The following is a 26,377-nucleotide window of genomic DNA, read 5'->3' on the forward strand; positions in this document are numbered from 1 at the left end:
AGCATCGATGCGCAATAATGGTGTAATCTAAGAAATGCTCTAAGGAAGGAAGATGAAGTGATAGCTACATAAGACCCAGAAATGCTTGGCACTAATGATTATATTCAACGTTGACCCGTAGTTTACAGTTTACAGCATTGCATGTCACTCTTCAAACAACCTTCTCATGAAAATAGGGTGCATTTTGTCATCATCAGTTTTAAAGGAAGAAAAGCTAGAGCTCCAAACTCTAGTTGTGTCGGCCCACACGGCACGGGTAGCGATTGGGAAGTGGGAACGTGAATGTGGACCTTGGATCCTGCAGGCGCGCGCTGTGTCTGCGACCCCCAGTAGAGGATTAGACCATTGCTTCCAGGCGCTGCTATTACAGGTTCAAAGGGGTGTCTGTGATCGAAGTCACTGAAAGATGCCGACAGATTGTGTTTTTTAAGAAGAGGCAGATCCGAGAAGTCCCGGGAGGGAGGTTGGGGCTGGATGCAGGCCAGCTCCGCGCCCCCGGAGGTGTCCTCTGGGAGGTTCCCGCAGCCACCTGGCCCAGAAGTCACGTGGTAACACCAGCTTTGGAAGAGAGCCGTGTGGCTGACTCTGCCCGTGTTCCTTTTTCCTGTTTCCTTTTTCCTATTTCCAAAGACAGAGATCACAGGGGATGGAAGAGAGAAATCCTTGTTTGAGATTGAGCGGGAGTTTTTATGCCATCAATTACGTTAACGTGGGCCCACTCGGGGCTGACTTGGGGGGGGGGGGGACAGGTGGCAGGGGACCTGTTCGTACGTCTTGGCAGATGGAATTGTTATCTGGGCTCGGATTGCCGTCTTCTGAGCCTCGGGCCTCCCTTTCCTGTTCTCCCTGGACGCCCTGGGTGGGACGAGTTCTCAGTGCAGTGCCCTGGGATTAGCTGAAGGGAATTAGACTCGGAGGACCCGGTGGGAGCAAGGGCTCTGCACTGTCCTGGGCCCCGGCCTGTAGCCCAGGTGGAGTGCAGGCAGGGACAGATACGTCGGATACTCAGATACGTCAGAACCAGCCTTTTGTGTCCTTCGGAGCCTGGCCCGCAGTGGTACCCGCCTTCCCCTGGGGAGAGAAATGCGACTGCAAATTATTCCTGACCTTGAGTGTCAGGGTGAAAACATGGGCGTTTGCAACAGAGAGAGCTGAACACAAGTGCCAGCTCTGTGGTTCCCAGACACCGGCCCTTGACAGGTGCCTGTCCCTCCCTACCCTGTTCTCCTTCCGAAAGATGGAGGTAAGCAGGGTGCCCACCTCGTGGGGGAGGGTTAGGCCCTCTGAGACAGTGCCTGAGAGCATGCATCCCCGGGCCGGGGCAGAGTGCTCGCAAAGAGGGCTGGGCTGGGAAAACCAGGCTCCTGTTCCAGGACCAGAACGTGCGCACACACACACACACACACACACACACACACACACGTGTGTGCGGAGGACGTGAGGAGGACGGTGAGAAAACCCGTCGTTGGCCTAAATGAAGAGATCTCAGTCCTTTGGGGAGGTCATCAGATCTCCTCCTCTGCCCCGAGCAGAATGCCCTCCCACAGCCTGCCTGCTGGTGACCTCCACTCCCCAGGTCCCCGACCCCGCTGTGCGTCAGAATTAATGGGGGTTCCTTTGCAAAAAAGAATCCCCAGGCCTGACCCTGGGAGGATCCGCTTCAGTTTGGGGTGCTGCCTGGAAGTTCGGCGGCCAAACCATTTGAGAAGCTCCCTGGAGAGATCGTGAAATCCAGGAGGCGGGGCCTGGGTCTGCTCCCTTCGCTGCTGTGTCTCCAGCAGTTGGCACTGAGCCTGGTGCACAGTGGGACCTCGGGGAACACCTGCTGAGATGTGCAGCCTCTTCCAGAACAATCCCAGCTCTTAGAAGCTTCCCCAGAAAGGCGGCTCATGTCTGTGTCGGTGAACTCTAACGGCGACATAAGGTCTGGCTCATAATAAGCCCAAATCTATCTTCCTTTCATCTTCACTCATTCGACCTAATTCCGCCTTCTTGATTGACACAGATTCTGATTCCTCTCCGAAGGGATTGACCCTCAGCTATGGAGGTCGGCAAGGGTGGGTATTTAGCTCCAGATATATATCCATTTATCAGGCAGGCTGAGCAATGGATGCACTTACCTCATCAAGTAACTGAAACCCCAGGAAACAAAAGGATAGGCGAAGGGACCTGCTTAGCCAGAGCGCCTGGACTCCATCTCAAGGACATGCCATGTGAACTTGGGGCGCACAAACCTGGTTACGAGTCCCAGGTCTGAAACAGCTGCTGTACCCTTCTGCAGAGGAGGGACGGAGGGACTAACGTTGACCCGAGATTGCATCCACCGTAAAACTAGGTAAGAGTCATCCTTACGTCTAAGGGAGAAGAGGGCCACATGGGAGACGCTCACGTGTGGGAAAAACCCAAGCAGCGGGGCCCAGCGCTTCGCTGATGGTGTGTGTTCCTAAACCCCTGCTCCCCTCTCGGGGCGTCCCCTGTGCAAGGGGCAGCTCCAGAATAATCACTGAGACCTTCACAGCTCCTAGGAGCTTCAGTGACCACAGAGGGCATTCGCTGGAGCTGTGAGAAGTGCAAGTTCAGGAACAGTCGTATTCAGCCCATTCAGGACTGTGGAAATTTGCCCTTTTGTGTTGCATCTTCTCCAGAGATGTTTTATTATCCAGCACCCACTAGCCTTGGGCGCCAGAGGAGCGATTCTTTCAGGATGTTTAGTAAATGGTCATGTGATAACTACACGGTTCCCTTATTATAGCCACCCTGCACTCAGGCGTGCATTGAATGATACCATTAAGCTTTTCTGTGTTAAAGCAGTTGATTACAATAAACATGAGGTTGGAAGGGCATCGTTGCTTTCTTTGCTGATGGTCAGGGCAGCCCCTGGGTATAACACTTTAATACCCACCTGCCAGTGTAGGCACAGCTGATTTGACAGGCAGTCGTGATTGGCAGTCTCTCTCTCTGCACCTGGGACCTGGGGATGGGAAAAAGGCGACAGCTCTGGAAGCATCCGATCGGCGCTACAACTACCTGCTCCTGATGTTCACCTGGAGAGGTTGCCTAGGGTGCATCCACCTCCACCCCATTTCGACACACTCCACCAGTTCAGTGGGCTGGAATGGTGATTTTTAGATGATATTTATTTTTCATTAAACAATCTGCTCAGCCCTAGCTGGTTTGGCTCAGTGGAAAGAGCGTCAGCCTGCGGACTGAAGGGTCCTGGGTTTGATTCTGGCCAAGGGCACATTCCTGGGTTGCAGGCTCGATCCCCAGTAGGGGGCATGCAGGAGGCAGCTGATCAGTGATTCTCTCTCATCATTGATGTTTCTATCTCTCTCACTCTCCCTTCCTCTCTGAAATCAATAAACAAATATATAATTTTTAAAAATAAAATAAACAATCCATTCATCTATTATCCATCCATCCATACTGTACTGGGTCCCAAGCACATTAAGCTTTTTAACCAAGGAATAAAATCATCAACTTTCCCTTGAAAAGTATTTCTCCGGCTGGGTAAGCTGAGTGGAGTATCAAGGAGCACCCCGAGGGAAAGGTGGCCAAGTACAAACCTCCTGAGGGAACCTAGGAAAGAGATATGGGGGGAGGGTGGACATGGTAGAGCGAGGGAGGAGCTGATGAGAGTTAGTAGGTAAAATCTGTTGGGTTTGTTCCCGGCGAGGATGTGGAGTTCGAGGAGAGTGCGGTGTCAAGATGGACTATAGGTTCCCAGCTTCAGTGACAGGTGACAAGATCGACCTGGATGCTGCCAATCACACAATAAGCAGCGTCACCGTTGTTTAGGGGGAGGAGATTATGGGTTCGGTTTTGGTCGGTTTGAGTCGAAGTTCACCGTGAAACAGCCAAGTGATGATGGTGAGCAGATAGTTGGATTTAAGAGTGAGAAGCGCTGGAAAGTAGCCTGAGCTGAGGATGGAGATGGGTGGTTACCTCCCTCTGAGAGGTGTTTGAAGACATTGGGGTAGCTCCCATCATCCGGGGATCTAGGGATAAAATGTAGAGCAAGAAGAGGCCAGGGCCAGGAGTTGGGGAGCACCGGCATTGAAGGGAGGTCCCCTGGAAGAAGTAAGGCCATTCCCAGAGGCAGGAAAACAAGCAAGAAAGCTGGCATCACAGAAGCTAAAGGCCTCACAAAGGTCCGCGGGAGGTCGGGGAGCAGCGCCAGCAGTGGTGTTGGGGGATCACGTGGCCACATTTTGCAGATTCCGGCTGTGCAGTGTTACAGAAGAGAGAGTTCGCCCCCTCGGCTCTCGCAGAGCCAAGCACTGGACAGCGAGAATCGAGGTGGAGAAATGTTGGCTACGTGATCGATGGATGGCGCCACCCAGGAGAACAGGAAGCTAAGGCTCAAAAGCCGGAACTCCCCGAGCCCTGTAGGTTACAGATTCTATAGGGCAAAACCACAAGACGTCACGAGTTAGGGGCTTGGGTCATGCGTGGAGCTGATTGGTCAGAGGTGAGGTGAGGATAGAGAATCATTTCTTCAGGTCTTAAGTACAGTTTGGAGGTCTGTTCCCGTGTCCCCGTGTCTCGTCCCATGGGAAGGGAGCCAGGGAGTCGTTCCACCTTAGGGCTCAGGAGCTGAAACATAACTTAGGTCTTAGGTGAGGATGTGATCTTTAGCCTGCCAGCGTTTTGGACTATGTGACCATGTGACCAGTGTATGAGTGCGGGGTGGCCATAATAAGGAAAACCTATCGCTTCACACTACCATTTACTAAGCATCCTGTCTTCTGCTGCCTCGGGAGTTGCTGACCGTCTGGGATAGGGGAGAGGCTAGATCTTGGGGTGGAGAGTGGGGAGAGGGAAAGAGAGATGATTTCTAGAGCTAGGATTTAAAACAGTTTGGTTCAGTGGATAGAGCATTGACCTGCGGACTGAGGAGTCCCAGGTTCGATTCCAGTCAAAGGCACATGCCCAGGTTGCAGGCTTGATCCCCAGTAGGGAGTGTGCAGGAGGCAGCCGATCAACGAGTCTCTCTCATCATTGATGTTTCTATCTCTTTCTCCCTCTCCCTTCCTCTCTGAAATCAATAAAAAAATATTTTTTAAAAAAACCTAAATTTGATCTGCCATAAGGACTCCCCATTTCACAGCTAGTGACAGCACTTGAATGGGACGACATTAGAACAATGACTAACAAAAAAAGAAGAGAAACACCTTTAGTGGGACATCTACTGTGAGCCAGGTGCCGCATATGTTATCTCATTTGATCCCCGCCACCCTTATTGGGGGACAGGAGATAATTTCTGTTCTTGCCTCTACAATAAGGACATTGAGGCTCAGGGAGGTTATACCTTGGTCAAGCCATCCAGAACTGGGGCCAGAACCCTCTTTTGTCGGGATTAAACACCCTTTTTCTGATGGACGACGCTGCCTTCCTCCTACCTGGTCGGTGAATGCGCAGCCTGCCCTTTCCATGCCTCGTGTGCCACATGGAAGCATTACCGATCCCTCCTCCTGGGCCTCACCTCCGACCTGCAGGAACCCTGCCGGCAGCCAGAGCTGAGGGAGGAGGAGGAGGAGGAGGAGTCCCCAGCCTGGAGCCATCCGTCTGCTGGCTGGTGACACGACACCAGGGCCCAGCGGAATAGCAAGCTTGTTCGCTCTTGTCTGGCTGTTAGTGGTGATGTATGAATAAGCAAAGAAGACAGCTTCATTTTCATAAGTTCACTTGTGCCTGGAGTAAGGAATACGGGGAGCAGGGCACTTCATCATAACCGCAGGGCTGCTCGGAGAACAATGACAGAGCCTTTCCTGTTAGTCACGGTGCTTTGTTGTAATGATTCCTGAGAAGACGAGATGATGGTGAGGATGCTGAGAGGCAGAGGGAGGGAGGCAGCTCACAGGAACCTGGGTCCTCTCCCCAAGAGGCTCCTGGGAGGAGGCTGCCTCTGGGTGGCTGTCAGGCCCAGGGTGTGTCTGCATCATCCAGGTTGAGGTGTAGACACAGACCTCTGCAGACCCGGTTGTGGCTGCCACGTGGCTGATGAGCTGGGATGTGGCGGAGCTGTGAGAGAGGACCCGTCCCATCTGCACTGTAACTGGGGGGGCGGGGGGAGGACCGAGGGACTCTCCGCCTAGACAGGTGTTGCGAGGCAGCACCATTAACAGAAAAGTTTGAGGGGAGACTTGGGAGCTTGGAAGTCTGTGTGAAGGGGAAGGGCAGGGGGGCCGGCAACGCGGGACAGGAGGTGGTAGATGACTGTGGCCAAGATGCGGAACAGGAATCACCCTCCTTCCCCCACAGAGTCAGTCATCCAGGCCCTCCCCTCCTCCGTGTCTCTGTCACCGCAGGTACCACGCAGCTTCATAATTGTTCATCTGTCTCCTCCTCCAACTGCCTGTAGAGCAAGGGCTAGATTTGTCTGTCTGGATTCCTTAGTATTTTGTGCCGTGTCTGACAAACAGCAAACTCTCAATCGATAGTCAACTGAACCAACGTCGAGGTGGCGTAGGGATCATGTCAGCTAAGGGAGGGAGGAGACGGCTGAGGCTGCCCAAGACTGAAGCCAAGCAGACAGAGCAGTATATAGAGCAGGGAATTCTGGGTGTGATGGTAAGAGTCAATGCCTACTGAACATTTTACTACTTTCTAGGCATTGTCAGTGGTGATGCGTGTCCATTCTGAGCACATGATACCTTCATCATCCCCCCCCCCAAATTGTAGCATCAACCTGGGGACACCAGGAATTATGAGCCAGCTCCCCAAGGACCCCACATCTGGGCTCTCTGATGAGATCGCAGCGTGAGGACTGGGCACACAGCTCTCTCCGCCGAGGGCGCCGTGCCCTCCAGATCTGAGTGTTCGGCACGGGCATCCCGGGCTTGTTGCGTGTGGAATGGAGGGCTCTCGGCTCCCTGGATCGGTGCGGTGTGTTTCTGGGGGATCCTACAAGTTTTGAACGTGAGCATGCGGAATGACAAAGTGGGTGATAGTATTTTTCCCTGCCTCTAATTTATGTATTTGTGCTGGGGTGTTGATTTAGATAGGAGCTCGATAAATTGATCAAATAAATTACAGCAAACCCACACGGCATCGTTTCAGGGAGCTGTCACCTCACTGAGGAGGCTCTCTATCACCCAGTGCCGTGTTCTGGGGGAGCCGCTGCTCTCCTACCAGCGGGGGACGGGGGGGACTTCCGTGCGGTCAGGAAGGTCTTCATTCCTCAGGTCGGCCAACAGCGTAAGGATGTTAATTCCAGGAGGCCTTCGTTAGCTATAGAAGACAGTGCTTATTAGACCTTCAGCCCTTATTTAGGCTTTCTAAGCCTCAGTTTCTCTTTGTATAAGATGTGGATTTATGCCCTAGCCAGTTTGGCTCACTGGATAGAATGTCTGCCTACAGACTGAAGGGTCCCGGGTTCGATTCCGGTCAAAGTCACGTACCTCGGTTGCAGGCTCGATCCCCAGCCCTGGTCAGGCCTTTTTGGGGGGTGACAACCAACCCATATGTCTCTCTCACATCGATGTTTCTCTCTCTGTCTCTCTCCCTCCCTTCCACTCTCTCTAAAAATCATTGGAAAAGTATCCTCGGGTGAGGGTTAACAACAACAAAAACTATATGGATTTATAATTTCTGTTATAAACCTTGGGTGTCAGGCAAATAGAGAAGTAGATGCCGGTTGCATCACTAGCTGTGCAAACCTCAGCCCATGTGAGCCTCAGTTTCCTAGTCTGTAAAATGGTGTTGATTCTAAGAAAACACCTTGGCGTGCACGATCAGGTTGTCAGTGGAAGGCAGTTGGGTCTGATGCCTGACTGACCCTACTTACAGGGCTCAGGGATTTGCTCTGGGGGCAGAGAAGCAATTGTTCCTGCATAAAACACTCCTGAGTTGATGTCACATCGGCATGAGGCTGGCGGACGGTGAGAGTAAAATCACTGTGAGAAGGTGGCCAAGAGGTGGCTCTGCTCTGTGGGTCCCATCTCATTAAACAAGCTCGCTTCTTCCTCTGATGTGAGAAAATGATCCCTACTCAGGCCCAGGCCAGCGAGTTAGTATATAATGGGAAACATTAGGACTGGAACACTTGAAGCATAGTATGTCAATAACTCTGTGTTGCAAGAGGTAAGGGATGGATGGATGGATGGATGGATGGATGGATGGATGGATGGTCTGGGATTCTGGCTTTTTTGCATATGAACTGTGTGGCCTTGAGCAACTTAACTAGCAACTGTGGGCAGCCTCCATTTTTCCTCCATAAAATGGGGATACAAAAAATAGATGGGCTGCCTGCGTGTGAGAATTAAATAGGTTAACACAAGTCAAGCACTTAGGTCAGAGCCTGGCAGCGGATCAAAACTCCGAATAATGAAAGCTCCTGCCATGATTTGCCGTTACTCTGCCTCCTGTTCAGCACTCGCTGACCCCCGGCTCGGCCTCTTTGAAGACCTTTGCATTCTCTGTCCCTCACAGGCCAGCAGGTCCTGGGCTTGGTGGAGAACCAGAGCGACTGGTACCTGGGGAACCTGTGGAAGAATCACCGCCCTTGGCCCGCCCTTGGAAGGGGCTACAATACAGGTAGGTCATGAGGGGCGGGGAGGGGCGGGGTTACAAAGGGCGATGTGAGGACTTGTGCTCCCTCCTGGGGGAGAAGCGGTGAGCCACAGCACAGGTGAAGCCACCAGGTGGCCTGGGAGCCTTCCAGCCCTTTCTCAGTGCTGCCCCTAGAGGCCAAGTAGCTGTGGGACCATGGTGTCTGTGGGAGCCTCACCACAAAGCCCCTGACCTTCAGGGCAGATGCTGGGCCTTTATGAGGGTGACCTGTGGGTGCCTTGGCTCCGTTGCTATAGACTAGAGATCACTCTGCAGTGCCAAGCCCAGCGTCTCAGTTTCTTCACACAACAGAACCCTATCTATCTTCCTCGCTCATAGGCCATGTCCATGTTAGGTGGGTGGGATCGGTGACACCGTCAGCATTCGGGGTTCACCTGGGTGGGGACTAGCTGGCACAAGGAGCAGAGTAGCAGGTGACCCATTGGCTCTGAAAGCGTCTGGTCAGATGTGACGGGCTTTCTGCTGATATGTCGTTGGCTACAGCATGTCACGTGGCCATGCCCACCTTCACAGGGTGTAACCTGGCCACGTGCCCGGAGGAGGAAAGGCAGAAATGTTAGGTAATGGGTGCCTAGGAATGCCACAGCCGTTAAACACCATGTGTCTGAAATCAAGCCCATTCTTCTCCCCTGTTGCTAGTCCCCAGCTTGCGTCTCCTCTTTTCTTTCTATCTGTTAATAGTATCGTTCATGCTCTCATTCATTCTTTGTTCACTTGCTGTCTGTTGAATGCTTCCTGTGTACTAGGCCCAGCGCTGTGGGGGCCAGACACAGCCTGGGACCTCATGGAGCATGTAATCCAGGAAGCCAGGGATCTGTCTTTGAAACACTCTGCCAGTGTCTGTCTTTGAAACACTCTGGATCCTTCTGCCACCTCCCCTCCGTCCTCTTTGCCGCTGCTTTGGGCCCCTGTTCTCAGAGGAGGCAGACCCGGGACCTGTGCCACGACTAGAACTTGGAGGTCAGGGAGCAGTCCAGTGGGGCAGGCCAGCTGGGTCCTGGCCTCTGAGACCAGCTGTCCTGGGTTGGGACCAGTGTCCTCGGGGGATGGCGCCACCTGGAGGTGATGGGTGAAACTGTCCTGGAGGCTCTAGTGGGGAGGACCAAAGAGTTCACTCTGAGAGCCCAGGGTCCAGCTCTAGAGAGGTCAAACATAGGATCCCAGAGGCCAAAGGAAAAAGGAGGAGAATCAAGCTTCCAGAGGTGAGAGTTCAGAGATGGGGTCAGAGTCGGGGTCAAAGCGGGACTAGGGCGAGGAAAGAAAGGTCCAGAGCCGAAGTCCTGAGCAGCAGAGGTGGCAGTTAGGGAGCCCTGTTTGAAGGCCTTCCTTCCACGTGGGGGACGTTCCTTTGCTGACATTTGCCACAATAACCACGCACGCCTCCCTGTCTCATTTTCCCCTAGCACCTCCCAGGTGTTAGTGATAGCCTGAATTTTCACCACCTGCCTCTTCATCTACCTCCTGGAGGCCCCCTGGCTGTGCCGGGTTAACCCTTGAGTTGCAGGGGGGTGAGGGATTCTGGGGAGTCCCTGAGAGGAGTGGAAGTAGAGGGGATCCACGGGGCTCAGAGCAGCGGCTCTCTGTAGCCGGTGTGGGAGGATTGCAGTACTTCGTTAATGGTGAGGGCAGTGCCCTGCACACCAGCTGGGCCCTGGCCAGGCACAGTGCCAGGTGCTTCATAGGTGTTAATCTCATTTGATCCGCACACTAACCCCAGGAGGCAGGTGCTATTCTTATCTCTATTTCATAAGCTGCAAGCGAAAGCTAAGACAGTGGACGGATAAGTAAGGGGCCTGTGGTGTTAATGACGAGCTAAAACTTCCCAGCATGAACTTGCGTGGTTTCCGGATCAAGAATCCTTTTTGAAAATGCAGAATCCTCCCCTCTGCCCTTGAAGGGTCTCGCCGGGGCTTGGCAAGGAACCTGCCCTGGAAGAAGCATCCAGGAAGTTTCCGGAGCAGAAGGTCCAGGAGTCTGCTCTGTCTTGCCTTCCAGCCAGCCCTCCCAGGGCCTCTCTGCTCGGTGCACGACACCGGACCTTTTAGGGACCACAGAGAGCAAGTTGCCAAACTCCAGTTTCTCTTTTTGAGGGTGACACTCTGACCTGGACGTTGTCAAACTATCAGAGGTCCGAGCCTCCTCCTGGACACGGGTGCCACTTTTCTGAATCAGAACGCCTGTTTGTAACGTCAGCGTTCAGGCCCTCACCCAGAGAGAGTGGATCTGAATCTCTAGCGATGAGGCCAGGCAGCTGTTCTGTTAAACACGTCCCCTCCATGGCTCTGATGCATGTAAACATTTGAGAACCTCGTGTAGATTTTTATTGCCGTTTGCACATCAAGCTCCAATTGGACTTGAGTTCAATTGAAAAGCCCCATGAATGACGATTCGGCCAAAGGGTCCCCATTCTGGACGTCGGTAGGAGATTTATTGCGCCTGAAGCACAGGCTTCCTATTTATCTCTGGTGAGTTGTATCTGATTTAGGCCAATCTTTGCATCATTTTATTTGACCCCATTTTAGTTCTCTGCTCAGGGTCATGCACAAAAATAACGAAAATGCCTTGTTTATCCAGTGGCCATGTCCCATTTTTGTAACATGTTTTGAACGCCTCTTTTACAATCCTGGGATAAAATACATAGATTACCTATATTATTACGCTATCTACATATATAATTTTCAAAAAAATCAATCTAGTGGCCTGACTATAATATAAAGAAGAAATTAAAGGAAATTAATCTATCTATATATAAAAGGCTAATGTGCGGAGTGTCCCCTCGGGAGTTCAACCGGGAGACCGGGAGTTCAATCGCTCACTACGATGTTTGCTGACCACCAGGGGGCGGCACGGAACAAAGGAAGGCCCTGGCCGGCAGCTGGAAGGCTCCGATCAGCCCTGATTGCTGGCCAGGCCTAGGACTCTACCCATGAACAAATTTTGTGCACTGGGCCTCTAGTCTATACTAATAATAGAGGAATGTGCAAATTGTCCAGGACACAGTAACAGTAACGACCAAACTGCAGACTGCGTGGGGTGACAAGGCCAGCAGAGGGGTTAGTGAGGGATGACCAAACGACTGAACAGCAGGCTGTGTGGAGTGACCAGGCCGGCAGGGGGGTTAGTGAGGGTCAGCCAAACAACTGAACAGCAGGCTGTGTGGGGCGACCAGGCTGGCAGGGGGGTTAGTGAGGGATGACCAAATGACTGAACAGCAGGCTGCCTGTGCCAACCAGGCCGGTGGGGCGGGGGAGGGGAGGGCAGTTGGGGGCAACCAGGCCAGCAGGGGGGGGTAGTGAGGGGTGACCAGGCCAGTAGGAGGGGCAGTTGGGGGCAACCAGGCTGGAGGGGGGGCAGTTAGGGGCGACCAGGCCGGCAGGGGGGAAGTTGGGGACGACCAGGCCACAGGGGGGGCAGTGAGGGGTGACCAGGCCAGCAGGGGTGGGCAGTTAAGGGTTATCAGGCTGGTGGGGGGGGGGCAGTTAGGGTCGATCAGGCAGGCAGGCAAGTGAGCAGTTAGGAGCCAGCAGTCCCGGATTGTGAGAGGGATGTCCTGGATTGGAAGGGGTGCAGGCTGGGCTGAGGGGACCCATCCCCCGTGCATGAATTTCATACACCGGGCCTCTAGTTTACTATCCTATATAATAAAAGAGAAACGTGTAAATTAACCATACCTCTGCTACACTCACCAGCCAATCAGGAGTGAGTATGCAAATTAACCTGACAAAGATGGCGGGTTAATTTGCATACACAGGCGCCGGGCAGAGAGCAGAGCGGGAGAGCCGGCGGAGAGTGGAGCGGCTTGGGGAACTTGGCTCCCCATGCCGCCAGACAGAGAGCAGAGAGGGATAGCTGGCGGCTTGGAGGACTTGGCAGAGCAGGAGGCCGTGGGACAGAGACAGAGCAAGAAGGGAAAAACCAAGCGCGTGGGAAGCACCAGGAATTCTGGGAATAGTAGTTCTGGATGGATCTCCTAGACACTAGAGCAAAGTGAGCCTGGAGCAAGTTACTGTTGCAGTGGGGCATGGAGGGAAAGCAAAGGTGAGAGACATAAGTAAAATCAGAGTGTCCAGGAAAAATTAAAGGGAAGATATCCTAAAACTTCCAGGAAATCTCCACCAATGAAGCAAAGAAAAATGCCTCTATTCTGTGAGCAACAAACCAAACTGGGTTGGGGTCTCAGACAATTCGCTCATGTGATTGCAAAGACAGACAGAAACTCCCGGATTGGAGAGGGCTCCCCTGAGGGCTCCCAGATTGGAGAGGGTGCAGGTTGGGCTGAGGGACCCACCCCCCCATGCACGAATCTTTGTGCACCGGGCTCCTAGTAAAATAATATTGACTTCAGCGTATAATTGCTCAGGCTTGGCACCTGTAGGAGACCTAGTGAGGTGGTCAGAGGCTACCATGCTGGTGTTCGGGACAGACTACATTAATATATTTTTACAACAATCCATATCCACATTTTTTTGTAAAAGGATAAATAGTCTAGAAATGCAGTGACGTTCAGGAGCTGTGGTTTGTGAGAGTCTATTTTTAAATTCTCAGGAAATGTGAGATCTGATTATTAAGCACGGCAACTATTAAAAGTCAAATTATATAATCTTGCCAGAAAATGATTTTAAAAACAAAGTTAATAAATACTCAACACTCAATACTTCCTAGTCATATTACTATTATCAGTACTTTTAAGGTTATTACATCTGCTGTATCTGTATGGTGGGAATACTGTGGAATGATGAGCTACTGCACATCTCTCCCAGCTCCATTCAGTGACATTGCATTAGTAGCTTAAAATCTGCCATGGTGGGAGTATTTACACCATGGAAATTGGCAGATACTATAAATCAGGGCTTTTCTTTCTTTCTTTTCAGAAATCCAGTTGTTAAACATTTACCAGCATACCACTGAAATATAGCAATATATGAGATCGCCTCCCCCATCACTTTCTCCAAACTTAAATACTCTAGCAGTTTGCAGTATATTCTTGACTTTCCTCTTTCCACATATGTAATTATCTATTTCTCACTATATATGCATCTCCTTTTTCATTGTCACATGTGCTTTTTACTTCAAAACAAAATGTTAGGTATCTCTCTACATTGGTACATAAAGTTGTATTTTCTTCTTTCTTCTTAAGGACTGTGCATAGTTTTTCCATTTGCTGAATGTACCATAATTTCTTTTATTTCCTATTAATCGGTGTTTCAGTTCCTGGGTTCTCCCCCTACCTATTATAAACCACACCACACATAAACATGCTTTATATTCATATTTGTTGGCTTATGCAAGTATTTATACACAATGGAGTCTAAGAAGTGGTACTGATCTAACAAATATTATAGATATTAAAATTTTTCGTAGGCTAGAAAATACCAAATGTGTCACGGGTCAGGTAGATAAAATTTTTAAGCAATATTTATTAATTAAATATTAATTACATTGTAATCAATTACATTTTGATTAAAATTTAATATTTATTTCAAAGAACTAATATTTTAAAGAGTAAACCACTTCAAAACTAAACAGGGTGGTGTGGATATGTGTGTGTGTTGTGTGTTTGTTTTCTGTACTGGGAATAGTGTGTAAATTGCAAAGAATCGGTTTGGAACCTGCTATGGATTGAATTATGTTCCTCCAAAGTGCATATGTTGAAGCCTTACCCCACAGTGTGATGGTATTTGGAGGGGGAGCCATTTGGGGTAATTAGGTTTAGAGGAGGTCATGAGGATGTGGACCTCATGATGGGATTAGTGCCCTTTGAAGAAGAGGCATGATGGGATTAGTGCCCTTTGAAGAAGAGACACCACCAGAGAAATGGCGCTCTCTCTCTCTCTCTCTCTCTCTCTCTCTCTCTCTCTCTCTCTCTCCCCGCCATATGAGCAGTGGGTATGGGATAACACGGGCCCCTTCCCATGCTCCAACTCGCCCTCTTACCCTGTGGGGGTATACTGAAGGCCCAAGTGCTATGGGACCAACCCTGGGAACCTGGCCAGCTCCTCGGTCAAGAAATAGCCAAAGAGAAGCAGCTCTTAGATGTGAGCCCAGACTATAAACAACTGCAGAGACAGCTCGTGTTTTGGTCTCACGAAGCTTGTGCACCAGCAGGTGCCCCCACAGCGCGCCCTGTTTGCTTTGTCTCCTGTGCTGGGAAAGCCTGTGTGGTGGGAAACGTCACCGGCCGGCCACCACCCGTGTGCACGGAAGTCCTCATGAACCCAGGTCTTTCCCAGCCAGGCCTCCAGGTTATTTCTGAGAAATTGGCGACATGCTGAGATTTTTTTTCAAACCTTGGCTCTTTGCCTTTCATGAGCACACGGTGAGAGGGTAGTCTTCCAGCCAAGAAGGGATCCCTCAGTGAGAGCCACCACACCAGAACTTAGATTGACAGCCTCCAGAACCGTGAGAAAATAATTTCTGTTGCTTACACTCACCCAGTCTGTGTTCTTTGGTTACTGAACCACCTAACGCAGAAACCTCACTCAGCTTTTGTTGATGTAGGCAGATGATCTCTGCCTAAAAGGACCAGCCAGGCCTTGGAAGCCATGCAGCCTGGGCCAGGGCCGGGTGAAGCTGAGCCCTTTCCTTGCTATGGGCCACTCTCCCTGGCTCTCGCACGTCAGCCCTGGGACTAGATGAATTGCATGGCCTGTCCGTGGGTACAAGGGAAAGCCATTTCCTGAAAATGTCTCTGCCCCCCTCTGCTGACCCATGCAAGGTCAGTGATTGTGTCCACTCTGGCCTTAGCATAGCAAGAGCTAAGAAGCGTGACCCCCATCCAGATACCTGTGCGGCTGGTTCCACTTGCAGTGAAAGGCAAAGAAGGGGGGAGATGGTCCTAAATCTTCCTGCCATAAAGAACATAACCTGGCCTTCATTCAGTGCACGGATTCTTTGAAGACTCTTGTACGATGAGAAGAGGCATCCGGTTTCGGGAGGTCTCTCAAGGTCATGGTGCCCATCTCTTAGGTTTGACTTGTGCGTTCACGTGCATTAGCTCACGTAATCCCCACTTTCCAGAGGAGCCCATGGAGGTGCAGAGAGGCTAATTGATGTCAGCAGTTAGCAGAGCCAGTAAATGACAGAGCCCGGTGGGTAAGCCTAGTCCCAGTCCCTTCTGGGGCCTCAGTGCTTGAGGTTGGTAGCGAGGCTGCTGAGACCTGCCCTGGGGGAATTTGTCCAGCACCTCCCCCCAACCCCCCCCCCCCCACACACACACACACACACAGGACTAGACAGCTGTGCCCCGTCTTATAACCTGGTGCCATCCATGTATTGTGTTAATATCACCAGCTCACATTCACTGGGCATTTACTCTATGCCAAGCCCTATGCTAAGTACTTTCCATGCTTTTATCTCTTAAGTGCCGCTTACAATTTATTTTTTTTCAAGTACGGTGGACATTCAATATTATCTTATTATATTAGTTTCAGGTATACAGAATAGTGGTTAGACCTTTATATAATTTACAAAGTGATCCCGCTGGTAAGTCTGGTACCCACTGGCACCATACCCCAAAACAAATACCATATGATTTCATGTATATGTGAAATATAAAGAACAAATAAGTGAGCAAACAGAACAGAAACAGACTCATAGATACAGAGAACAAACTGAGGGTTGCCAGATTTGGGGGGGTGGTGATGAGATTGAGGCGCAGAGGGTGGCAGAGAAGGGCAGACAGTGGACCTGGGCACGTCAGAGGCATTCCCAAAGCATTAGTCTCCGTAAATGGGGGTGGGGATGTAGGGTGAAAGCAGCGTAGAAGGCTGAGCTCTGCATACCTCCGTGGATGTTGGTGCAATGCATGCGTTTCCTTGGAGCGTGTGAACGAGTGAAAGATGAAAAGATGCATACTGTGCCCTGACTGGTGTTGCTCAGTGGTTAGAGTGTCTGCCTGTGTACCAAAGGTTCCCAGGTACCATTCCAGTCAAGGGTACATACCTTGATTTTTCAATCCCAGGCCCCAGTCGCAGCGTGTGCAGGAGACAACCAATCAATGTGTCTCTCTCACGTGGATGTTTCTCTCTCCCCTCTCTCTTTCTCCCCCCCCACCCCCCCACTTTCCACTCTTTCTGAAAAAAATCAATGGAAAACATATCCTCAGGTGAGGATTAAAAAAAGGTGCCCTTCCGTGTGGGCTCTCTCTGTTTAAGTGGAAATTGCAAAAAGCTCCTTGCCCTTTCTGTGGTCCATTAGCTCAGCGCACGTTCAACTGGTCCGAATTGCTCGGCCAGCCAAGCCACCTCGCCCTTCTTGGTAAGCAAATGAGACATCCTCTCGCGCAGTGAAGCGTCCAGCCAGACAGGGAGGGGGAGGCAGGCTTGTTATTCATGAAACATTAAATGCTCCACGCCAGCGAGCTGGTCAGCAGACCTGACTGCCATGGGGGAGGAGTTATTTCTCAGCATCTGATGGGAAGCCCTCAGGGCTCCGGGCCCCCAGGCAGGCGGGGGCCTCCTCTGTGCTTGCACAGACCGCTGGCTTCTCCACGCATTGTGATCTGCTCCGTTTTGCTCAGTGGTGATTTAAGACCAAAGTCTTGGACTCTTTGTATTTTCCCCCTGAACAACTGCAGAAAACGCCTTGTTCTTACTGGAAGAGACAGCGGGAGAGTCGTTAATAACTAACGCTTTGACTGCAGTGGCCTAGGCGTGGCCGAAACGTCCTTGTTCCGTGTCTGTGATCTCCTCTTTCTGATGGACTGCCTGGGAAAGGCTGTCTTGTCTCCAGGCCGGCCCTGAGAGACATTCCTCTCCTGGTGGGATTCCTGGGAGCTGGGGAGGAGAGCCAACCCCAAGCCTTGCTCCTGCCTTCGGTTTGTCTTGTCACCTGCTGTCTAAAAGGAGCAAAATCCTTACCCCTGGGATGTAATGATTATCTGATAATGTGTCCAAATCTGTCAAATGGCAATAGTGAGTTTGGCCCCAGACAACAGCCTGGGGTGCTTGGGCATCGAGTTGCTCTTGTGTGTTTCTTTGAGACGAAGCAAGCGGACTTGCGGGCTTGGTGCTGTCAGCTCCTGAGGACCGCCATACTGAGGTACCGCAACTTGGTGGCTCGGACGGGAATTTATTCTTTCCCAGTTCTAGAGGCTAGAAGTCCACAGTCCAGGTGTTGCCAGATGATGTTCCCTCTGACGTCTCTGAGCCCTGATCCTTCCTGGCCTCTCCCAGCTGCTGGTGGCCCCCGGTGGCCCCTCACTGTGGTCGCATCCCTGCAGCGTCCGCCGCCAGCGTCACAAGGCCTTCCTCCCTCTGCGTCTGTTTCTGTCTCTTCTCCTCTTCTTACAAGGACCCCGCCCTCCTGTAGTATAGCTCATACTCAAGTGATCGCATCTGCAAGAACTCTTATTTCCAAATGAGGTTCCATTCACAGGTACTGGGAGCAGGAATCAAACGGATCTTTCTTGGGGTACCCAATTCAACCCGCAACGGCACCGTTCCTCAACTTGTGATTTGCAAAGCATCTCTGGTTAAGAGGAACTGTTAGTAGAGTCTTCTCAGGGCTGCACAGTTGGCCAGGAATTATCCCCCTCGTTTGGTAAATGAGCCGAGAAAGAGGAAGAAAAGCCGGGGTGAGTTTAAACAGATTGATCAGAGAAAAGTGGGGAGTTGGAGAAGGAAGACAAAGCCGGGGGAAGGTGGGGATCTCAGATCCTGAGCTTTGTTCTCTTTGTGTCATGTTCTTTTGAGCCACCCACTTAGCCTTTCTGAGCCTCAGTGTCCTCGGGGTGGGGTATGAATTTCACTAACCTCCGAGGTTTCTTCCTGCTTAATATTCTTTGATTCCATAAAAAACTAGCCACGTGGGCATCGAGCACCCTGCACCCAGAAGGTCCAGCAGCGTTGAGCAGTGAGCTTCTGCCCCATAAACACATAAAGAACTCCCACCAGCCCTAACCTGTTTGGCTCAGTGGATAGAGCATCGGCCTGCAGACTGAAGGGTCCCAGGTTTGATTCCGGTCAAGGGCATGTACCTTGGTTGCGGGCACATCCCTAGTAGGGGGTGTGCAGGAGGCAGCTGATCAATGTTTCTCTCTCATCAATGTTTCTAACTCTCCCTCTCCCTTCCTCTCTGTAAAAAAATCAATAAAATATATTTAAAAAAAAAAAAAAAAAAAAGAAGAACTCCCACCAACCGGAAGAGAAACCAACAGAAAAAGGAGTAGAAGCCGTGGACAGACCCTTCCCAAAAGAGGGTGGTTAACATCTGCAGGGGTGCTGAGCTCCATTCGTCATTAAAAATGCAAATGATAATCCATAATGTGACACCACTGCATACCTTCCAGAAGGTCTAAAATGCAGAAAGGTAGGCAATGCCGGTTACTCGTGGGACCTTGGGCTAATGGGAACTCACACAGTACCAGTGGGGGTGTATGTAGGAAGAACCACTCTACACTAGCTGCTTAAGCTGGACGTGTGTACTCCCTGTGACCCAGGCATCCGCGCCTCGGCGTGCGCCCAGCAGAGAAGCACACGGATGACACCAGAAGACATGATCCAGTGTGGTGGTAACAGCTTTCAAGCTGAAAACCACCAGCTGTCCATCAGCAATGTCACGGGTAACTAGGGTGAGATATAGTCATGTTCTAGGTTATTATTACACAGCATCAAGTGAAAACATTTACATCTCCATGCGATCATGATGGATGGATTTCCCAGACATGGTGTTGAGCCCAAAGGCCACTCGATTTATGTAAAATGGAGAAACTGATTAAACTGTGGTGTAAGAGTACGGGATAATAGCAGGATAGTGGGTGCAGTTGGGACTTAGGGGGCCTAAATTAAAAGTCTGCCTGTAGAATTCCTCTGCATACCTCGGTTAAAAAGAGTTTGCCAAACCCCGTGTGTGCTTAGCCCATCACAGTCTTGGCCAAATACATCCTGTGCAGTGAAAGAAGAGTAAGGACCAGGTTTTTTTCTCTTAAAGGACCCCTCCCCACGACATGAGATCTGACCCCACCCTCCTTTTGAACCAACCCTGCCTCCCCAGAGCACCCCCAGACTCCTGAGAGCAGGGACCACTGTGCTTTCCATCTCTGCATGTCTGGTGCTGGCACCTAGAAGTCCCATGATAGATATTGAATGAATGAGTGAGTGAATGGATGGATGAACGAATGAATGAGGGAGTGAATGACGACCAGCCTTTTACAAGGTTTGAGCAGCCCTTTGTACTCCACCCACCCACACTTTCAACAGTCCCAGGATAGTCCAGAAAGGCTTCAGATGGAAGGATTTCTGGCCGCTCTCTCTGCTAAAGAGCTTTGGGAGGGGGAAAAAAAATTTAAAAGCAAAAAAGTAGAGCGTTTCATTTATGTGATCAAAAGTGATTCCCAAATGAAATCAGCAGGGGATTTTTAAATTAAGTGGTTTTTAATAAACTCGCCTTCTACGGGGTCATGCATGAGAAGAGAACTGTAAGCTTCAAAGCGGAAGGAAGCCGCAATCATGACGGTCATTCTCCTAAACGTTTGTGGGATGGGAACCGCATGTCCCCCAGGGCCTCCTGGACAGCAGCCCGCTCAGTGCCCACCAAGGTTGCTCCAGGTCAGACCAGCAAAGCCACAGGAGACACTAAAGGACTAATAAACAGTTCTTCATTTTCATGGATCAGCCCTTGCAGTGCTGGGGGAGAACTGAGAGAAAATGCCAGGGAGGACCCGGAATGAAGGGAGAGGCAATATCTGACCAGATTTCTGGAGGACAGAGAGCTCGTGCACACTGATACAGCCAACACTGTAACTCTGTTTAACCACTGTCTCCTAAACTTGGTTAACTTCATCAACCCTGCTTCCCACAATGCCTCTCAGCATCCTGCGGCATGCCCTGTAACACACGTCAGGAATGCCGAGGTGAGGAATGAAAGGTTTAATCGGAAACCTGCACTGGACTGGTTTGAAGGAGGCTCATAGCTCATGCCCACTTGGCTAATTTTTTATGAAATTAAACCTCAGTTTCTCCTTCTGAATTGAGGAAGCGCATGGTCTGAATGGACCAAGCCCATTCTAGCCAAGCTGCTTGAGAAGAAGGAAAGGAAAAGAGGAAGGGAGGAAGGGAGGGAGGGAGGGAGGGGGGAGGGGGGGAGGGAGGGAGGGAGGGGAAAGTGGCAGAACCTCCCCTGAAACAGGCTTTCATAATGGAAGCTTCAGGTGTTCCCTTGGCTGAAAGTTTTACGAGGTCCTTCTTGCTGGCATGAGGCAGTAGGACACGTGCTGAGAAATTAGTTGCTGGGCTCAGGGGCAGACAGAAGAGGCACTCTGCCTGCAGGCGGAATGTTGGCAAAGTTACTATGAAACAGTGGCTGACTTAAGTCTTTTTTGGCTCCGGCTGGTCACCAGGGCTCACCTATACCAGCTCGGGCCCCACCTTATGGGTGCAGCTTTAACCTCACACAGGACTGCCCCGCCCTTCCTGGCCTTACATGCTTGTTCTCCCCGCCAGGTTTTTACAAGGCCATCTGGTTATGGCCTGTGGTCTTCTGAAGTCCTTAAAACCTTTACTTTCTTTTTCTCCGGGAGCTACCTGACTTGCTTGGGCTCTAAGCTGCTGATTCAACTATGTTTTGCCATCTACACTAATAAAAGAGAAACATGCAAATTGACCATCACGCCGCTATACCTACCAGCCAATCAGGAGCAAGTATGCAAATTAACCCAACAAAGTTGGTGGCAGCCACAGAGCTGGAGTGAGCAGGAGGTTTGGGTTGCCCCCGGTGATGGAGGAAGCCAAGCTTCCCGCCCGCCCTTGCCGGCCCTGGCCTCCGCTCAAGACTACGGAGTTTCAATTATAGAAGATAAATAAATCTCAGATACCTGCTTCCAGCGGGCCCTGGCCTCCGCTCAAGGAGGCACTGAAAAAAAAAAGAAAAGAAAAAAGGAGGGGCTGGGAGCTTGGGTCGCCAGGGGTGTGGCCAGCCTGCAAACAGCCCTCAGCCCCTCACCCAGGCTGGCCACACCCCCATGGGGTGAGGTTCCCCGCTGGGGGGGTTGGCCAGCCTGCAAACAGCCATCAGCCCCTCACCCAGGCTGGCCAGGCACTCCAGTGGGGACCCCCACCATGAAGGGCCTGTGGCCAGCCTGCAAACAGCCATCAGCCCCTCACTCAGGCTGGCCACATCCCCATGGCCTGATCCCTGTAAATGGGCAGTTGAACAGCCCTCGAGGGGTCCCAGATTGGAGAGGGTGCAGGCTGGGCCAAGGGAATTTTATGCACCGGACCTCTAGTATTTAATAATGAGCTTGTACACACACACACACACACACACACACCAGGAGGCAACACGCATGGTTAAAAGAGCAGTTGCCTGGTAAATGGTAGGTATCATCAGCATTGTCATCATTCCTGGTCCTGTCTCCCTTTTATAGTTGCCCTGGTAAGAATCAATATTTGGCTCATCCATAAAGCATGATTTCTCTCTCCTGGCTGTGTAGACACCCCCCTTTCTTTCCCTGCCATCCTGGCCCCCGCGCTCTCCCTACATATTTATTCAGGGAAGAAGAAACGTGGCCCCCTGATCCACAGATGAAGTGTGCTACCCCTGGACCAGCTGTTCACCGGAGAAGCCTCTGATTTTTAATGTATTTATTCATTTATTTATTTAGTGTTGGTCTGTCGCGCTCCCAACACAACAGCTGAAGGTGAAGCCTTCCCGGCTGCATGCATCCCAGCCAGTTCCGCTGGGAGCTGCTGTCAAATTTCAGGTGCGCTGCCTCCGTGCAGAGTGCTGGCCTCCAGGGCGAAGGGCGCGCTCCATGCTCCCGGGCCCCGCTGGCCAGTAGGGACATGGATGGATCACGCTGGAGCAAATGCCAGGCAAAGGCCAAAGTCAAGCTTTTTGGCACCATCGTCACCCTGGCAGCGGGCATGAGCAGCATCAGAGTCTGCCTCGAGGGCATGCGCTCCAAAGCCAAATCGGTGTTGTTTCAGCTTGAAAGGGTCCGATTTCAGAAGGAGCCGCTTTCATCATTTTAAGCAGCGTGCGCTTAAAAAGTGTGCTCCCACGTCGCAGGCACGCACGTCGTTTGTGTTAATTCTACCGGGAATTGTGCGAGTGGAGCGAGGGATAATTAGGCACCTTAATGAGGAAATGTATAGTTTCGGTGACTGTTATTTATAAGCTTTTATGTACCACTTCATATCTTCAAAGCCCTGGACGATCCTAATTAGGGTACCTGCTCGGCAGCATAGGAGGGAGGTCAGTACATAGAGCTGTGCTTCTCTTGGAAATGTTGCGTTGCGTTCTCGTACAATCTGGGTGCAACCTCTTAACCTTAGATGAAACAGGCAGATTCTGGTATAAGCCCGTATCTGTGTGGTTATATTTAACAGCCTAACCAGATGCCTTGGCTGCTTAGGGACATAATTTATGCATATAAGTTTCTTTGTGGTGGATTTTTTCCCCTTGACTATATTTTTTCTTCCGGTGGGTGATATCCCTTAGCGGCCACATGCAATAACCCCGAGGGACGTCACAATCACTCTGGTTGTGACACCCTACCCTGACGATTGACAGAACCCTGAGCAGGACTATGGGCCTGGCCAGATTTCCTACTGTTTAAGTGTCCGGTGCTTTCCACACACAGGACTTTTAAGGTTTTTAAAAAGATGAGTGGCCCGGTAGGTGTGACTCAGTGGTTGACCATCGACCCATGAACCAGATGGATACAGTTCGATTCCTGGTCAGGGCACATGCCTGGGTTGCGGGCTCAATCCCCAGTGTGTGGGGTGCAGGAGGCAGCCGACCAATGATTTCCTTTCATCATTGATGTTTCTATCCCTCTTTCCCTCTCCCTTCCTCTCTGAAATCAATATATATATATTAAAAAAGATGAGTGAATTTATAATAATAAATCAATCGCTAGGTATGCACATTGATTGTCAATTAATATTTCTCAATTTTACAGTGTTGAGTACTGTTCCTTCTGGACCAGATACTTTATTTATTTTTTTTAGTATCATGGGATTTTTACTTTGAAGCAGGAAATAGAAGACCATGGCATATACCAGCTGTTCTGAACTTACAGTTTTCTCATCCTCGTAATCATGTTAACATTAAGTTGGGATTGCCCCGTATTACAGATAAGGCACTGGGGCCCAGGACGTTATTCAAGAGACAGGCCGGTACGTGCTGACACTAGGACTCACCCCGAGGCCTTCGCTTCCACGTGCACTGAGGTTCTCGTGTTCCCGACGGTGCCCTCTGCTGTGGTGGCTGCAAACACCTGTTTCCAGATTCCACGCCACCGCCTCCGCCAAGATCTTTATTTTCTAGGTGACCTGTGGTTAATTATAAATTCATGGGCAAAGACAAAGATCTTCACCCATGCTGGGCAACCCCATGCAGCCTCTTCTTTGTGGAAGGAGAGGGAGAACTGGGTTAATACCTCGTGAGGTCTGCTCTTCGAATGTGGTGGACAGTGTCTGCAACCTTCACAGCCCTGGAAGGACAAGCCTGTCTGGCTTGACCTTCACGTAGGTCATCCTCTGCATCCGTTACGTTTCGGTGGAGACAGCGTTTATCTCAGGAACCTTTCCCTAATGCTTCCACCACACTCGAGTCAGAATCAGCCGTTCTTCCTGTACCGGACCCTGTGGTTCCGAGCACATCTCGCATCTGTCACTGTGTTTTGCATTTTCTGGGTTACTCATCTCCTTTCCCTAGCAGGGCTTACTCCCCGAGAACAAGTAAGCCCTACTAGGGAAAGGACATGAGTAACCCAAAAAGGGAAATAAAAAAGAGTCTGCAGCCCTAACTGGTTTGGCCCAGTGGATAGAGCGTCGGCCTGTGGACTCAAGGGTCCCAGGTTCGATTCTAGTCAAGGGCACGTACCTTGGTTGCGGGCACATCTCCAGTAGGGAGTGTGCAAGAGGCAGCTGATCGATGTTTCTAACTCTCTATTCCTCTCCCTTCCTCTCTGTAAAAAAATCAATAATTTTTTTTTTTTTAAAGAGGCTGCATGAAGTTGTCTAGCATGGCTGAAAACATGTGTCTTTGCCCATGAATTTACAGTTAGCCACAGCTTATTTGTACAATGAAGATCCTCCGTCCGATGCTGACGCGGTGGAGTGAATTCTGCTTTACACACTGTGAAGCCACCAGTTAACAGTGACCAGAACCCCAGGGGGAGCTCAAAACCTACCTGGAACCATAGAAGAAAGAACTGAGTGAGGACATGTGACTAAAGGCCACATGGAGTCCCCAGTGGTTTGTTCGCTGTGTCAAGGGCAGCTCCCTTGTGGCCTGGTGGTGGGTCCTGGGAGCCCTGATTCCCAGGAGCTTGTGTTGGCCAAGTACCCATTTGGCATCGGCGTTGAGCCTGAAGCAGCCTTTCTAAGCATCAGCACCCGAAGGAAATGCATCCCATAGACCCTGCCGGCAGCAGGTGCACAGTCTTCATTAGTCCCCACACTCCAGGATGAAGGCCCTTCTGCAGACAGGGCAGCGGGAAGCACGTGCCATTGGAAAGGTCACCCCCTCCTTAGCACCTCAGTTCCCACATCTACCCAAAGGTCAGGATGATGGCTAGCTTGCCTCCTCCTTAGGGATGCTGTAAGTCCGAAGAGACGAGGAGGCCGAGAGTGAATTTCATGAGCTTTGCGACATGCTTGCTCGTGAATTTCGGTGTTCGTTTGGATTCTGGTTCTTGGATGGACCTGGGAACGGACGGGGGTCTATTTGCTAAGCATCCTGGGAGGCTGACGCGGGAACCAAGCTGAGTGTCAGCTTGTCAGTGTGCAGAGAGGTGGTTGAGTGGCAGCGTGCCCTGGTACCAGTTCTGCTGGGAGGAATGGCCTGATGAAAGGGGGAGGGGGGGTAAATGGTGGCAAGACTCCCATGGGCCTGGCAGGCAGTCTGAGATCTGTGGCTTGTTCTTTAGAGCCCCTGAGCTGCTGGAGGCCTTAGCCTGTGAAGTGACCCATTAAAGCAGCGTTTTAGGTTGGCTTTTCTAGAACAAATCCAGCCGTGGTCACTCCCTTCCTCACAGTCCTTCACTGGCTCCCGGTTACCCTTGGCAGGACTTTCCAGCTCGTGTGGCACATGTGGGTGACAGATGTGCCAAAGGAGTGATCCCCTCAGCCAGGGGGCACCTGGATGGGACTAGAGGCTGCCGGAACCCCTGGATCAGCCCTTTCAGCCACAAGCAGCTTCCTCCATCTCCCCCAGCGAGTTGTAAGAATATCATTTTCTGTTTAGGAAATGATACGCAAGTGGTTGGAAAACACCTCTTTTGCACAGATACAAGGACCTTGCCCATTAACTCCCTGCTCGCTTGCTCAGTCTCACACCATGGCATTGGCCCGAAAGCACTCTGCTTAAACCGTGCGGCAGTCACACACTGTAGGTCTGGGATAGCCCAGGGTCGCCAGGCTGCCTGTGTCCATGTTTCCCATATCCCCACCTTGTCTGCCTGACTGAACGCCAGCCCAGCTCGGCCTAGGCCCCCTCCCCTGGGTTTCCTTCATAAGCGGCGCGCATTCTCGTTGTTCGCAGTCGTCGCACGGAATCAGAGCAGTTTGCTTGTCTTCCACAAAAGGGCCGGGCAAAGACTGAATGGTATACACCCAGGAAATATGTGCTAAATGAATAATTTTGCGTGGAACCCATGAGATGAGAAAGAGTATGGAAGAAACCCAAGTACTGGTCGATTTCCGTGAGTGTGCATGGAATAGGTGCTCAGGAAATCGCCGTTGGATGAATGAGTAAAAGAAGAGCTGAGAAAGCCTTTTTAATAAATGCTAATATATCTTGAAGACAGCATTGGATGAATAGAAAGTAGTCACTAAAGGTAGAATCCCTGAGACTC

General features: G+C 51.0%; 1 protein-coding gene across 3 annotated transcripts in view; it reads left to right on the forward strand.

Moving 5' to 3' along the window:
- The window catches only part of LARGE1 (LARGE xylosyl- and glucuronyltransferase 1), a 429,267-nt gene that overhangs the window by 343,453 nt on the left and 59,437 nt on the right, over positions 1-26,377 (forward strand). For all 3 annotated transcript variants that reach the window (XM_079775304.1, XM_079775306.1, XM_079775305.1), the window contains one exon: positions 8,434-8,538. In XM_079775304.1, coding sequence (XP_079631430.1) covers positions 8,434-8,538 — 105 coding nt within the window. The remainder of the gene's footprint in view (positions 1-8,433; positions 8,539-26,377) is intronic.

This window comes from Cnephaeus nilssonii, assembly GCF_951640355.1.
Source record: "Cnephaeus nilssonii genome assembly, chromosome: 6".
In the NCBI taxonomy this organism is placed as follows: domain Eukaryota; kingdom Metazoa; phylum Chordata; class Mammalia; order Chiroptera; family Vespertilionidae; genus Cnephaeus; species Cnephaeus nilssonii.